The sequence below is a fragment of the Mesitornis unicolor genome, unplaced genomic scaffold (assembly GCF_000695765.1).
Source record: "Mesitornis unicolor isolate BGI_N332 unplaced genomic scaffold, ASM69576v1 scaffold2814, whole genome shotgun sequence".
Lineage (NCBI taxonomy): Eukaryota > Metazoa > Chordata > Aves > Mesitornithiformes > Mesitornithidae > Mesitornis > Mesitornis unicolor.
This window is the reverse complement of record NW_010179218.1, coordinates 1-15,231: the sequence shown is the minus strand read 5'-3', so window position 1 is coordinate 15,231 and position 15,231 is coordinate 1. Positions and strand designations below refer to the sequence as shown.

The 15,231-nt window shown below is 44.6% G+C and overlaps 1 protein-coding gene across 1 annotated transcript in view; it reads left to right on the top strand.

Annotated features, from left to right (window-relative positions):
- TDRD9 (tudor domain containing 9) overlaps positions 1-15,074 on the top strand; it is a gene marked incomplete at its 3' end in the record, with an annotated part of 39,162 nt that extends 24,088 nt beyond the window's left edge. Inside the window, exons 16-32 of the mRNA XM_010182679.1 lie at positions 329-491; positions 573-636; positions 1,096-1,159; positions 2,109-2,153; positions 2,666-2,719; positions 5,014-5,130; positions 6,078-6,185; positions 7,048-7,148; positions 7,847-8,020; positions 8,779-8,890; positions 9,694-9,906; positions 11,709-11,798; positions 13,024-13,279; positions 13,725-13,879; positions 14,196-14,266; positions 14,715-14,824; positions 14,978-15,074. Coding sequence (XP_010180981.1) covers positions 329-491; positions 573-636; positions 1,096-1,159; positions 2,109-2,153; positions 2,666-2,719; positions 5,014-5,130; positions 6,078-6,185; positions 7,048-7,148; positions 7,847-8,020; positions 8,779-8,890; positions 9,694-9,906; positions 11,709-11,798; positions 13,024-13,279; positions 13,725-13,879; positions 14,196-14,266; positions 14,715-14,824; positions 14,978-15,074 — 1,994 coding nt within the window. The remainder of the gene's footprint in view (positions 1-328; positions 492-572; positions 637-1,095; positions 1,160-2,108; positions 2,154-2,665; positions 2,720-5,013; positions 5,131-6,077; positions 6,186-7,047; positions 7,149-7,846; positions 8,021-8,778; positions 8,891-9,693; positions 9,907-11,708; positions 11,799-13,023; positions 13,280-13,724; positions 13,880-14,195; positions 14,267-14,714; positions 14,825-14,977) is intronic.
- Positions 15,075-15,231: the final 157 nt, after the last annotated feature.

Genomic DNA, 15,231 nt, shown 5'->3' with positions numbered 1-15,231 from the left:
GAAGTTCCCTCCTGACGGGTACAAGGAAGTGGATTTTTGCTTTTCAGTTACACAGTTAATATGGGGTAGAACATTCATTGCATTAAACTTTCTTTTCCAAAGTGCATAAGAGGTTATATTTGTATAATTTGTAGCTTGCTTTTATATCCAGTCCATGTGGTTTCAAAATACTAGGCTTTTAAAATGGATTGAAGAGCTTCAGCATAATTACAGTTCTGGTACTGATTGATGTGGGTTTGAGATAACTGCTTGCTTCTTGTCTTGTTTCCTTATAGTCTTATATTTACTCGGTCGTCTTTCACAAGTGAATAAACTTTAATTTCTGTAGCTGGGAGCACTTACAACTTGTGTGCAAGCAGAAGAAAATCCCCATGACGGGGAACTGACTTTCCTAGGAAGGGTCTTGGCACAGCTGCCCGTGGATCTGCATCTTGGCAAACTGATAGTCCTTGGGCACGTCTTCGGGTGCTTGGAGGAATGCCTCATTATAGGTAACTGAGAGAAGGACATGTGAGAACACTGCTCTGAACCAGTGGTTTGCAGGTGTTCATTGGGATTTGTTTCCGTTGTAGCTGCAGCGCTCTCTTTGCAGAATTTTTTTGCCGTCCCTTTCAAGCAGCACATCAACGGATACAGGTACTGCCCTGGAGGTTTTACAACTCCTGGTTGCATTTGTGGGCAGAGGGCTATGCTGACCACTAAATAAAACTTTTCAAGTCATGAGTTTTAGAATCTGTCAAAGTGCCAAGCAGTACAAAATGCAGCTTTTCTGGGGCGGCTGAGATAACAAAATCCATCTCAGTGTGATCTAGTGAGTGTCACAGAGCTAACTCATCCTTTACCAAGTACAACACCTGCTTCTTTAGCATTGCCTTTCTGGTGTGAATATGTGGCTGTGTCTATTAACAGTTTTTAAAAAAATAAACACATAGTTTACCTTCAGCAAGGAGATGTGAATAAGAATAAATAATTACAGTGAATGTATTGACCTTGTTTATTGAAGTCCTGGAAGGTGTTAATAGTTGCAGCATTCTGAGCTGTGTAATACATTAAATACATGAAAAAGTACTGTTCCTCGTTCTTTTTGTATTTCAGGAACAAACTGCTCTTTGCTGGGAATAGCAAGAGTGACTGTATTGCGATTGTGAATGCATTTAAGGTAAGTCTTTGTTCGTCTTCACTGAGACAGAGCCTCTCGCCTTTGTCAGCTTAGAGCAGCATTTGTTAAAACCTTCGCGTTCCTCCTAGCTACTTGGTGGTACTTTCTGAATGCTGTGTCCTGCAGTATAACACTGCTGGTGCCAAGGAGTTAATTTTTACTGCTCTGAAGGAGCTGCTTGAGTTCGCACCAGCGTAAGGTAGCAAGAAATGGGTAAAGCTGGCTTGCAAGGCTCAGTTTCTGAGTGTGTTCCCCACTTTTTAGTCTGCCATGGCGTCCAGCACAGAGTGAGTTTAGAGTCCTTTCTCCAGGCTGCACAGCTGTCATGTTGTCCTACTGAATTCTGCCCAAGTGGGATTTGCTGCACACATGGCTGTGGGCAGCCCAGCACCATGGGCAGGGTGATCCCTGCTGGCCCAGGAGCACAGGCACCGCTTCTGCTTGAGGATTCATTGTCCAGAATCCAACGTTTCTCTGTTATGGATGGTCTGACCCCTTCTGTAATCTGCTGGAGACTCCAAAATCTTCAGTTGCAGATTTAATTTATTCCATGTTGTGTCTACTGGCCTTTTTATGCTTTGGTGGAAGCTGACTTGTGTTTCTATACTCTGGTGTCAGACTTTTATGAAGTAAACACGGGCACACGTGTGCCCACTGACCCTGGGGCTCAAGCATCATCTTTTCTGAATCCCCCTTTTCCGTATTTCCCTCATGTTCAGTTAATGTGATACTTGTGGTGTTTCTATAAAGCAGTATATTGTCCTGGAAGGTAAAACACAAACATCCAGAGCCTCCTGTGCAGTATCTCTGTGTGTGAGTGATGTGACAGCTTTGTTTTGAATGGCTGAGTATCAGAAAAGATCAAGGGAAGAATTCACATTAATATTTGTGGTAATTATTACTAAAGCACCACAGCCTGTGCCTGAATACTGCACCACTTCTTTTGTAGGCATGGCAGGCCTGCAGACACAAAGGGCAGCTGAGATATTCCAAGGTTGGTTAAACTTTATTTCTTCTTTCCTGTTCAAGGTTGGAGACTTCAGTGCTGCAGTATTTTATATTCCTAGTAGGGAATTTTTGCTAGCAATCCTTGTTTATAATAGTTACGGTTTTTCATAAGTAAGTAGAAGCACGGGATTGAGATAACATGAGTCTCTGCATCCAGTGCTGAGTGTTTGGAGGCAGTCCCTTCACAGTCCCTTCACAGATGGATCGGCAGTGGCCAGAGGGTTTGAAATCCAAGCTGAAAAGGGGGATTGAGCTGTAGTTGAAAGAAACATTTATGCATATTGAAAATATTTCTATCTTTTTATTTTTTAAAGAAATGCACAAATATCTTGCCCCACAAAAAAAACGCCTGAAAGATGTGTACGCCTGTGAATAAAGGCCTGTAAGATCTTTATGTGCATCAGTCACTAAAACCAGTGGCATGCGCACAGTAACTGCCTCCGGGCTGCTTTTGTGTGTATAGGATAAAAGCTTTTTTTTTCTGTGCTTCTTTTCCAGCAAGAGTTTGGTTGGGGTCGATCAAACTGTGTTCATACAAAGAAGATCAAAGAGGCAAGTTGAAATAAATAATAATTTCTCTAAGCAGAAGGACTTAACTCCTTATTTTCTCCAAATGCTAAGATGCTGGATAAGCCTGTTGTATTACTGTGCATCAGCGTAGGTAAATGTCTGTTTCTTTTCAATAAACTGAACTTAGGTTTTTGGTTTTTTTGGGAGGACTCCAAGTACAATTTGAGACACATCAGGCGGAAGCTTTATTAACTCTGATCATAATGAGGAAACATCTGGGCAGCGTTTCCTCCTCTCTTTCTCTCACGGGGTTGCAGAGCCCCCATTTGTAGAGGATTTCAAAGAAAGGAAGGTTACTGTAATGCTGCCACAGCCAGGTGCGTGTTCTTGTGAAGAATGGACCTGAGAGAACCGCTGATGTGTGAATAAGGCCGTGGGTTGTTAAGAAGCGGGGGTTGAACGCGCTGCTGGCTTTCAGGCGAAAGGAATTTTCCTTTTGTTAGGAGAAACAAAGTGCTGTTCAGTTCTTAACTGTTTAATGTATTTTTAACTACTCCAGTAGTGTTTGCTCATTCTGTAGGTCCCTCAGGTACCCCGGTGGTGGTGTGACTGCTGGCTCTGGTTACACAAATTTTGTCTTACAGCCAGTGTAATTTTAAGCAAATACAGGTATATAATGAGAGCGGGACACGAAAATGTGTGGGGCTTTGCTAATGTTACTGCAGCAATCAGTGAGAACTCTGCATCACAGAGGGCTTAATGTGTTACATTGAGAGGTGAAATAAGTAAATTCCCTGAGCAAGGTGACGGGCAGAGCATGGCTGTGCCCACTCTTCCAGCAGGGGCTGCCTTTGGTGTGAGCAGTGCAGGGCCTGTGATCAAAAAGCACAGGATAAAATAGCTTTTAATAAAGCTAATAAAATCTGGATAAGAAATGCCAGTAGTTTTTTTTAGCTTGTGTATCTGATACCGAGGAAAAAAGATGACAAAAAGGTAAATTGTGTAGAAGTGGAGAGCTGAAGGGTCAGTTTTATGTGGCAGCCTCCTGGTAGCTGGGGTTCTCTTGGCTCAGTTTCTGATAATTCAGGCAGTGACAATAGCTCAGAAGCTTAGAATGGACACCTGCACTGATGCTTATGAAGAAGATTTGGGGCTTTTTATTTGCCACGCTTTCAGACACTAATTTGATAATTCCTCGTGTGGATTTGCAGAGCTGAGGCGGCCGCACAGCCGGGTTTCTGGTTATAGCAGTTGCCCCATGAGGATAATAACAGGAATCACAGAATCCCAGGATGTCAGGAGTGGGAAGGGACCTGGAAAGCTCCCCCAGTGCAACCCCTGCCAGAGCAGGATCACCAGAGCAGTCACACAGGAACATGGCCAGGGCTTTGGGTGTCTCCACACAAGGAGACTCCACAACCTCTCTGGGCAGCCTGGGCCATGCTCCAGAACCCTCACACTCACAAAGTTTGGCCTCATCTTCAGCTTGAACCTCCTGTGCTCCAGCTTGGGACCATTGCCCCTTGTCCTGGCATTGGCCATCCCAGAGCAGAGCCTGGCTCCTTCCTCCTGACACTGCCCTTTCCCAATGGATCCCCAGGAATGAGGGCACCCCTCAGTGTCCTCTGCTCCAAGCTCAAGAGCCCCAGCTCCCTCAGCCGCTCCTCAGCAGGAGATGCTCCACTCCCTCCAGCATCTTTGTGGCCCTGCTGGACTCTTTCAAGCAGTTCCTGTCCTTCTGGAGCTGAGGGCCCAGCACTGGACACAAGATTGCAGCTGTGGTGTGAGCAGGGGTTTGTAGTGCACCGGCAGCAGGACAGGACATGTAGCTGTGAAGCAGCTGAGCCTGTCATGCTTTGCTACATTTGCTCCAAAATCAATTGAGCCAATGCAGGCATTCACTGCGTGGCTGGAGGACAGTGGCTGCTTATGGAAAATTCTGGAAACGCCTGGGATTGCCAGTTTACCAGAGCACATTCTGCTTTAGGGCATACATTTGATCTCATTTAAGTGATCGTGGCTGTCTGCTGAGCTGAGGGTGCGACGTGTTCGATGCCTGGGTGAGGTGCAGGAGGCCAGGTTGGTGCTGGTGTGTCTTGCCTTTTGAGATACAAACCCAAAATGATTTAAATGCAGAATCAGTACATCATCTTGTAAAGTCACAGTACTGCAGTTATTTTCCAGAGTAGAGATGCCAAGCAGTGTATTGGCTGAAATGCATACAAGTGTCACCCAAAAACAAAAGCCCACTTAGTTAGACTTTCGCTAACACATCTTATTTTAATTTGTGGATGGTTTTGATCTGTTTAATGTACAACTTTGTGTTCAAATTTCAGGTGTCAGAGTTATTTCATGACTTGAAGGAGCGAGTCAGAGCATTTAACATGTATGTTACTGCTCAGCCAGCCGCTGTGGATCAGGAGTACCTATGCAGACAACACTTCATCTTGCAGGTCGTGCTTTATTGACTCGGAATTTGTAACTGGATTTTTACGTACTAGTACTGACGAGCTGCACCTGTGTTTCCAAGTTTTCTGTAGGTTTTGGGGTTGCAGGTGAAAATGAAAGGTAATTATTTCTGACAGCTTAGAAGGACAACTGATGTTACTTGTGATGGCTCAGAACCCGCACTGAGCTGGTCCTCTGGCTGTCCCTTCTCTTTGGGCAGCTCATCAAAATAAAACCAAGTCAAACCAAATTAAACTGTGTATCTAGACTAAGTCTTATAAAGGCTATGTAAATATCCTCTAAAGGAGGAGGGTGGAAGGCTGAGGACTAAGTTTTCAAAACGACGTTTCCCTGTGTTAAGTGCTCTGTTTGGACCCCACCGCTGGCTTGGTTGGTTGTTGCAGGAGGGATTAGATGCCTTTCAGCTATTATAACTTCATCAAATATCAACAGAATTACTTATTTCATTTGGACCAAACGGCAGTGGTTTTATTGTCACAGATCTATTTATTGTTTCGGTGGCAGTTGGTTTAACTGTGTAAGCGGTGAACTTCTCAGAGCTGAGTTGTTGAATGCTGTGAGGTGTAACGTGAAAACTGAACAAGTTTTGTATAGCTGTTTTTTGTGAATTTCTTTAAAATTGAGGCTCTCCTTGCTATCAGGGCTAACAGTTACAGTTTTCATAAAGCGCATCTGCATACAAAAGTAATAACTATTGTATAATTGTTCCAGAAGTTGAACTCTTTTCATTCAAGTACATTTTTAAGGATTTGCATGAGTTAATGTTTAGTTGAACCACAACAGTCCTTAATGACAGTAATTCCTGGAATAAGACAGGAAAAAATCTTCACGTGAAGGTCAGTCAGTGTCTCTTTATGGTGCTGGCCGTGTCTCTTTTCAAGAAACCGAGCATAATCTGCTGGGTTTTTACAGAACACTCTCTTGATTTCAGGTTGCCATAGCTGGTGCCTTCTATCCAAACTACTTTACTTTTGGAAAACCTGATGAAGAATTTGCTATGAAAAGCCTTGCAGGCAAGGATCCAAAAACCACTGTAATGGTATGTTAAGAAGGTGAACGATGAATAAAGAATCAAAGAATAAAAATACGTGTATTTGGGGCAGTATTTTCAGGTTTTGTTCCATCCTGGCCGAGGACAGAAATCCACTGTGATCCCCTCTGATCCTCACCTGGGGTTGGCTTCTCCCCCATCTCCCTTTCTCCCAGTATAACAACATTGTGTGGGTGGGCAGTTTTAGCAGAATTCCTGCTTTTTTTCTGCTGAGAACTGTCTCTGTGCATTTGATTGCGTCTTGCACGGACAAAAAGCTTCCATAAAACAATAAAAAAATCTGAGAAATAGAGCAGGACTATCAAAGGTCTGTCAGTATTTGTGAAACGTGTTGGTGCAACTTTAATGTTACTCTCAGCAATCCACTCGATAGTGCATGGCCTGTATGCTCGTTGCTGTAGGGTTGCTCAGGTATTGCACTCTGCTTTCTTTTTATCTTCTTCTTTTAGAACTGCTTTTTCCCAGCCTTCCTGCGCTGATGGGGTGGAGATCCTGATGGTGGACAGGGAAGCGCAGCATCCATTGCTTTTCTGTTACAAGCAGGAAGAGGGATACGAGACAACTTCTAGGAGAAATTATTAAAGAAATATTTATATTACTGCTTCATTTATAGTTAGGAAATACCTACTGGTTTGAGGCAGTAGGGCAGCATTAGCAGCAAAACTCTGGTTTTATTGTCTTGAGATTTTTTTAGTTTGATATGGCATGTAGTATTTTGGGGATTTGTTGGGGTTCAGATTGTATATCACTATTGCAGCTCGAGCGAAGCACGGAGCTAACTATTCAGGGGAAGTTAATAATGCATTGCAATAGTTGAATGTATCCAAATTTAACTTCTTTTTCTTAACAGCTGAAGAATATTCCTCCCTATGGATATCTGTACCACAAACAGTTGCAGTCGCTGTTTAGACAGTGTGGGCAGGTAAAATCCATTGTCTACGATGGATCCAAGTAAGTGCAGCATACTTTAAGTACCCTGACTTTCTCACGTTCTCAGGTATCAATCTAGGAGTAGGCTTCTTCCTTTGTCAATGGTGCACTGACAAAACGAGTTTATTTCTTCTCATCTCTTTGGAATCAGTAACTTATTTTTAACGTATTGGCTGGAGTAAGTGGCTTTGAAGGTTGCTACGCAGTGGCATAAAGTAGCTGAGTTAGAGACCACCTCCTGGTTTGTCCCCTGTTGTCTGACTGGGCCTGCGGTGGACGTGTCTGTATTTTTCTGCCTTGTGCACTGAATTTAGCTCACCTGTGTGCTCAGGTGGCCTTGCACAAGATGCACATGACTGGCTGCTTCAGCTCATCCGGCCAATTCCAGACTGCAGCTACCCAAAGTTGGCTTCACGTAGCCCTTCTTATGCTTTTTCCGACTTTCAGTTCTTTTCTTATTCACATATATGTTCACATCCTTTCTGTTTGTATTAAATATGCTCAGTAAATTTGGTACACGCTTGTGAGAACGTAAAGAAGTTTTCTTGTAACCATCGTCACAATTAAAGTTTGAAGGTGCGTAAAAGCAGTAGGCAGAGCCTGTCGGGAATGTGCATTTTACCCTTTGCTGGCTTCTAAGGTAAAGACAGGAAGAAGAAACGGTGGCTTTTGTGGGGTTTTGATTCCTCATCGCGTCTTTCTTGCAATGTTTTGAACAGAGCTCTTGTGGAGTTCTCCCGTGACCCAATGGAGGGCTTTAAGATCCTTCCTGCCGTGTACCTGGCGATCAAGATGTCGCAGCTGAAAATTCCTCTGGAGCTGGACGTTCATTACCCGTGGGACATTGAAAACCACCTGCACGACACGCGAGCTGCGAACATGGAGTCTCTGAGGTAACCGCATTTCATACGGGTTGAGGTCTGTGGGATTCGGTGAGAATTTCCTTGGAAGTGTCACCAAGGAAGGCGCATTGGGTTCACAAACCAGATGTGTAAACTGTGTATGAGCAGGGTGTTTCTGCAGGAGTAGAAATAACGTGGTTGTCTTAAATATTTCTCTAGAGGTAAAGGTGTTTTAGAGTTTAAGACAACTCCAAGTATGGAGTCTTCTTTTTAAGGTTCTGGTCCATTTGCCTTTGGCATATGGAATATGGATGTACACAGTAACTCATTCTAGAGGCAATGTGCGAATCGCTAGAAGCAGAATAAATACAGAGTGGCATTTGGAGCTGTAAAAGTAACGGAAGGAGGAGTACAACAACAGGAACTGGGGGAAATGTGGCAAGACAGGAGGGGAGGCATAATAGAAAGTCTTACTGAGCAATGCAGAGTGGTGAGGCTCTGGTCCACGCCTGCTGTGGCTGGAAAAGTCTAGCACGAGGGTTTCGTTGTTTGATGCTGTCTGCGACTTGCTGAAGTGGTCACTGCCTGCTGATGGCTGCAGCCGTTTTGATCTTTTCAAATAGGAACTCTAAAATAGGAAGGCAGGAATGAACTGGAAAGGTTAAAGTGCAGTGAACACACCCAGTTGGTAGTACCTAGTTTTTAATAAAACGTGTTAGCGGTTTGTGTGCCCAAAACAGCGCTTAAAACTCTTTGAGTTTTTGCTTGTGAGTGAAGTATTTGGCATTTTTATTCCCTGAACTTTGTAGAGTAAATGTGGACTGTCAGAAGCAGACAGTGGAGCCTGTGGAATTCTCCTTTGGTACTTCACGTCTGTTGGAGATGATCCCGAATCGCCTCCTGTCCATCAAGATAACAGAGGTAGGAGTGCTCTGCGTCTGCGGGAGGTCCTGTGTGGTAGTGAGGACCTCGAGGGCTTTGCACAGATGAGTATCTGACAAGAGTAAGTGGAAAGAATGGTACTAACAATGTTTGTAGCCCAGAGGTATCCATAACAGGTACAGAGAATATTCCTGGTCTCATTTTTAGTAGCTCTTCCTTAAACAGTACTTGCCTGTTAGACAGCGCTGGACAAAATTGGAGCTATTTACTGGCAGTGAATGTTAGCTGGAAGTGGGCATAAATGTAAAGAGGACTAATGGGAGAGGTGGAATATTTGTGGACACTATAGAAATGCAAATCAGCGGGTATTTGGGCCGTTTACCTGGTGGTTATTACCAGGCAGTCTTGTTCAGAAGCTGTAGCTGTGAGAAATGAGGTGAATTAACCTCATTGGTTAATTACCAGATGGGCTGCGTGCCCATCTGGAAAAATCCTGCATGCATAAAGTGTGGTAGGGGAAAATCATCTCTATATAGGAATATTTCTGAACTCTGAAGCTGGGAACTTTTAAATCTTGTGTTGACTATCATCTTCTCAACAAGTTGAGTAATAGCAAGCAATACATGTGCTGCTGACAAAAAAATTATAATAATAAAAATCCACTGAGCTAGTGGAAGTTACAGACTGAAGTATTGAAACAGCTCTTGACAGTAGTGACGAGTTCTGCAAGTGCAGATAAGAGGAGCAGGAGTGCTTCATGTATTCTGCTCAGATGTTTGGTATTTGACTTAGAAGAATAAAATAATACGAAATCTGGTATTGTCTAACTTTGGTACTTTCAGGTGGTAGAGGTTGGCCACTTCTGGGGTTACAGGATAGATGAGCAGAACAGGATTGCGCTGGAGGCACTGGCTGCTGAAATCAACTACCAGAGCCTGCAGGACCTGCCCGTGTTGGTGCACCCCGAGCTGATTTGTCTGGCGCCCTTCTCCAACGCGGAGAACAGAGGCTACTACAGAGCACGCGTCCTGTACGTCTGTGAAGACGTTGCTGAGGTACAGCACAATCCCAGAATATGAGGGGTTGGAAGGGACCTGGAAAGCTCCCCCAGTGCAACCCCTGCCAGAGCAGGATCACCAGAGCAGTCACACAGGAACACGGCCAGGGCTTTGGGTGTCTGCACACAAGGAGACTCCACAACCTCTCTGGGCAGCCTGGGCCATGCTCCAGAACCCTCACACTCACAAAGTTTGGCCTCATCTTCAGCTTGAACCTCCTGTGCTCCAGCTTGGGACCATTGCCCCTTGTCCTGGCATTGGCCATCCCAGAGCAGAGCCTGGCTCCTTCCTCCTGACACTGCCCTTTCCCAATGGATCCCCAGGAATGAGGGCACCCCTCAGTCTCCTCTGCTCCAAGCTCAAGAGCCCCAGCTCCCTCAGCCGCTCCCCGTACTTTATGGCGCATTAGCTCACAGGATGTAACTGGGTTAACGATCTTAGAGCTGTGCTTTATTTTTCACATGATAATTACAAATATTCCAGCAAAGGAATCTGTAGAACTGGAACTAAAATAAAACTTTAATAGCATGTTGCCAGAATAGATGAATTTGTTTCTTTCCAGAACACAGCAATATTTAGTGTTAAACTGAGAGGCTGTTGTTGTTACAGTAAAGTGTCTCCTGTGCTGAAGCAAAATGAGGTAAAATAAAGACTGAAACCTCCAATAACTTTGAAGAAACGCACTTTTTCTCCCCCCACATACTGCATTGGTTCATTGTTTAACTCATCTCCATCTCCATCTCACTCCTGTATTTTGCTTAGAAAACTGAGCTCAAAACAGAATTGTCTGCTCCCGTACTTAGGGCTCTGCCTTTGCTCTTGCAGCGATGCCAGGGTTGCTCTTCCAACGCAGCGTCTCTCCCTGCGCTCAGGGATATTTCCTGTGGCACGTGCCACATTGGCCTTTTCATAGCGTTTCTGCATGGGCCGCATCTTGGCATCTCATGCTTTGTTCTGTCTCCTTGGTGACTTACAACAAATTAGAATTTATAAATAAAACTGGAGCACATCTAGCGGAAGTTTGTCAAGATTCCAAAGGATGTGGTCTTTTACCTCGTACCGTTTGGTTTTCCCCTTCCCTCTTGGGTTCCTGGGTCCATTCGGTGTGACCTTTTATCATCAGTGTTTGTGTTGCCGAGTTCTGCATCAGCAAATTCATCAAAATATTTTGGCTTTTTGTGTCAGTATCAGTAATGGGAATTAGTGCCCAGTTCAAGATCAGTGTTTATGTTTCAGGCCAGTACTTCTCAGCAGTTGTTTTTTAGATCATTGTAAAAGTGGCCTTTGCACAGCCCATTCCTCCTTTGAACTTCTTGATTTCTGACATAGCGGGGTGCCGCAGTGACAGAGTTACTACTGAGCACTGTCATCTGTTTAAAGTCATGAAAACAGTGCATGGGAAACACTTCTCTTTTGTGTTTCTACAGTGTCACCTGATCCATGGTGGCATTTGCTTATCTAAAAGCAATCGAGGCAGCAAAAGTAACGTTATAAAGGTTTAATTGCGAGAAGAGACTTGGAGCCTTTCAGAGGAATTTCCCTTTCCTGGATGTAGCAGACTCTTTGCGTTACCAGTGGACGTTTAAGCCAAGGGTTCAAATAATAGACATGATAAGATGTGAGCTGTTATTTTCAGTATGACTTCATTTGTGTTTTCCAGACTCTGAATTTGCTTCCCTGTCACCTGATAACATTGCATTGCAGTGTCAGCATTGTGTCGGTCGTCACTTCCCTTGCCACTAAAAGTGGAGCTTTCCATGCAGTGACATCTCTGCAGATGCTCTTGATTCCTTTTGCAGGTGTTTTTTGTGGATTATGGCAATAGATCAAAAGTGCCTCTGAAGGAATTAAAAGCGATTCCAAGCCATCTTCAGGAGCTTCCTTTCCAGGTAGGGGTGATGCTGTTCACTGATGTCTTCATGTCTGGTCTGGGGAGCAGAAGTGTGCCTCAAATCACGGTGCTTTTCAGAACAGTGAAGCAATGTGGGTTTTGCTAACGGGAATGCCCACACATCACCTTCACCAGCAGGTGGATAAACGTTTTCCACAGACGTGCGCACGCAGACAGGAATTCCTGTGTGTAACTGAATTGCGTTGTATTTAACGGTCGCAAAATGTTACCCAGCCTTTTGTTTTCAGGGACATTTGCTAAAGGGATTAAAAAAAAGAAGAAAAAAACACCTGAAGTTGCCTGACTGGATGTAAAAACATTGTTGTTATTCTTTTTTTCTATTCATTTTTCTTTTCTGCTTCAGGCCTAACCTTTTATTGACCAGTATTAATGACCAGCAAGAAAAAAAAGTAGATTTCTGTTGTAAATTCATTTGAAGGCGTAATTACAGATAGTGATTGTGGAAAGGGTTAGATGAGAACTTAATTACTGTGGCCTGCCAGGGACAGAAGGGCTGCAGGGCTCCTGCCACGTTTTCTGTTACCTTGTTGAAAAAAAACCCCATGGATTGTGAGGTTTTTGTCTGGAGAAGACATCTCTACACTCCTAAGAATTTAATGGGGATGATGAGTTAATACTGAACTATCTTTCATTTATGCTGTTTGCTCTGATTCGTTAGCAGCTATGTACAATATTGAAGTGATATCATAAAATGACAGAGTCATTAGAGTTGGGAGAGACCTCCAAGATCACCCAGTCCAACCTCAACCCAACCCCACCATGGCCATAAACCACGTCCCCAAGTGCCACATCCACACGGTTTGTGAACCCCTCCAGGGATGGGGACTCCACCACTGCCCTGGGCAGCCCCTGCCAGTGCTTGGCTACTCTTTCCGTGAAGAAATTTTTCGCCATATCCAACCTCACCCTCCCCTGGCACAACTTGAGGCCATTTCCTCTCGTCCCATCACTTGTTCCTGGGAAGAAAAGACCAATATCCACCTTGCTACCCTCTCCTTTGAGGAGCTGTAGAAAATGAGATGTAATGGATGTGATGGATAGGAATTACGCTATGTACTTTACAGCAGTCCTAGGAATTAACATAAGCCGCTGCAATAATTATGAAGCCATTTAATATTTAATTCAAACAGTGTGTTGAGAAAACAGAAGGTTTCCGTGCCGATTCTCTGTTTAGGGCAGTGTTTCCCATGTTGTTGCTCCAGGCTCTAGAGTTCAAGATGTGCAAGATGCGCTCGTCTGCCAGGTCCCTGGTGTGCGGGGCCGGGTGGAGCGACGGCGCCAACCAGCGGTTCTCCTCCCTGGTGCGCGGCCACACGCTGCTGGTGAAGGTCTACTCCCTGGTGCACGGCGTCCTGCGCGTGGACGTCTTCCGCTACTCGCGGTGCAAGGAGCTCGTGAACATTCGCGATGTGCTCGTCGAGGAGTGCCACGCCGAGCTGGCAGAGGAGCCCTACGAGTCACAGGTGTGTGTTGAGTAACCTGCTGCGGCTCTGCTCACGCTGCTGGATTTCAGCACAGGGTGACTGAGGTCCTGGGAGGCTGAGCTGAAGCCTTGACCAACACCCTGGGGTTAGACCAAGTTAATAATTAAGTGGGACAATCTACATTTCTGTGTGTGATTCGTATCGAGCTGTTGGCCAAAAGCACCGAGTCACCTCTTGAGAGAGATGTCCTAGGAGGTAACAGCATCCGTTGAACGGCTCCACTGCTCTTTGAAACTTGGGGAAAACATCACCGCTTCATAGTGGTAGCTGTCTTGCATTTTCACGTTTCCTATAATGTGAAGGGTGGTCAGAAGTTGCTTTCTGTATTTGTGAGTATGTGTGTTCTCCATGCAGGACCTTTGTTGTAAGCTTTTTGAGAAACGCAGGTGTTCCGTGGTTTTAACGGTCTTCCTGTGTTGCTCGGCAAAGCCATGATTTGCTCAAGGGATTGTTTTTGAACCAAGTAAACAAAGAAAAGAAAATGCCCGTGTCGTCAAGAGAGGAAAAAAAGCATCTCATTGAAAGACTGTTGGACTTGTTTTCTGACAACAAATCCGGCGCCCCAACCCGTAAGGTAACTGGAGCGGTGGCTTTGGTGGGCGTTACGAGGCCCTGTGTCTCATTAGGGTGGCGGTGGAGACTGAAAGGACTGCGGTCACAAACCGCGCCGGGTGCTTCTCGTGGCACATTCTGCCTTGTGCTGGTAGGAAGCCGTAACGTGACCCGCATTGCAGACTGCTCTGCTGGGGCTTCTGACAAAGCTTTGGGGTGCAGCCTGGGAGCTGAAACTCTGAACGTGTTTTCCTTTGGCGTTCATTAATAAAGGGTTTGGTTGGAGACCCCCAGGTGCTGGCTAACGAGAGTGTAATTCGGTTTGTCTCCTTTTGAAGGTGACAGTGTTGGGCCCGTTCAGTCCTTGCCAGGTGAAATGCTGCAGCATGACCAGAGTATCCCAGTTCAGGTATCTGGTTTTACTGGGAGGGATAGCCACGTTCTCAGCTGTTGTTTTTGATGAAACCGGCAAAAACCATCCTGGTGACTTACGCATTTTTACAGAACTTCTATTCATTGAAAAAAAAATAGACATAGTCAGGCCTGAATTGTGTTAATGTACACTGCTGCTATGTGAAACAGTTTTATTAAAGGTGCTTTGATGTCTTATGCATAGTTTATTTATTCATATGATTGTATGCATCTGCTCAAAGGTGTTGAGGTGATCTCCAGCCATCTGCTGTCCATCGAGGTTGTATTCTGTCTGGCATTAGACACTAGAAGCACACCTAGTTTCTAGTGGCTATGTGGAGAAATAGTCACTGAATTTAAATTCTGAATTGAAAATAATTCCTTCTGTACATGTTTGTATGGCTGTTGGTTTTTAACGTCGATAATGTTTCCTGTTTGCTCCCCAGAAACATTTTCATACAAAAGGAAAGCATAAACTCCATTGTTGTCCATGACGCTCTACGTGACCCCTTTCAGCAGTTGTTGGTTGCTGCTTCTTTATCGATAAACGCAAGCGGTAATGCTTAGGAAAAACGTGTGGACAGTTTCTCTAATTCTTTATGTGGATAGTTCTGGCAGTAAACGTGTCGCTGTAGCTGTACGTTACGTCTGTGTGAGGTTTCACTTTCACTGGTACTCCCCCTTCGATGTTTTCTCTTTCTGGTGGCAGGATCTACGGTGATTTTAGCAGAAACCTCTTTGATGCCTCCCATCCCCGGCCTGCCGGCGCTCCTCAGTATGCTCTTTGCTCCTGCTATAGAACTGAGGTATTGGTGCCATTGAACAAGAGGTGGCTCTTTTATTTCATTTTTTAATTTTTAGGACACTCTCAAACTGGTGACAGATTTTTATTTTATTTTATTTTCTCTGCTTTCTCCATTTCTTCATCCCCAGCTGAGACTTTTCTTTCTTTCCTTACAGGGT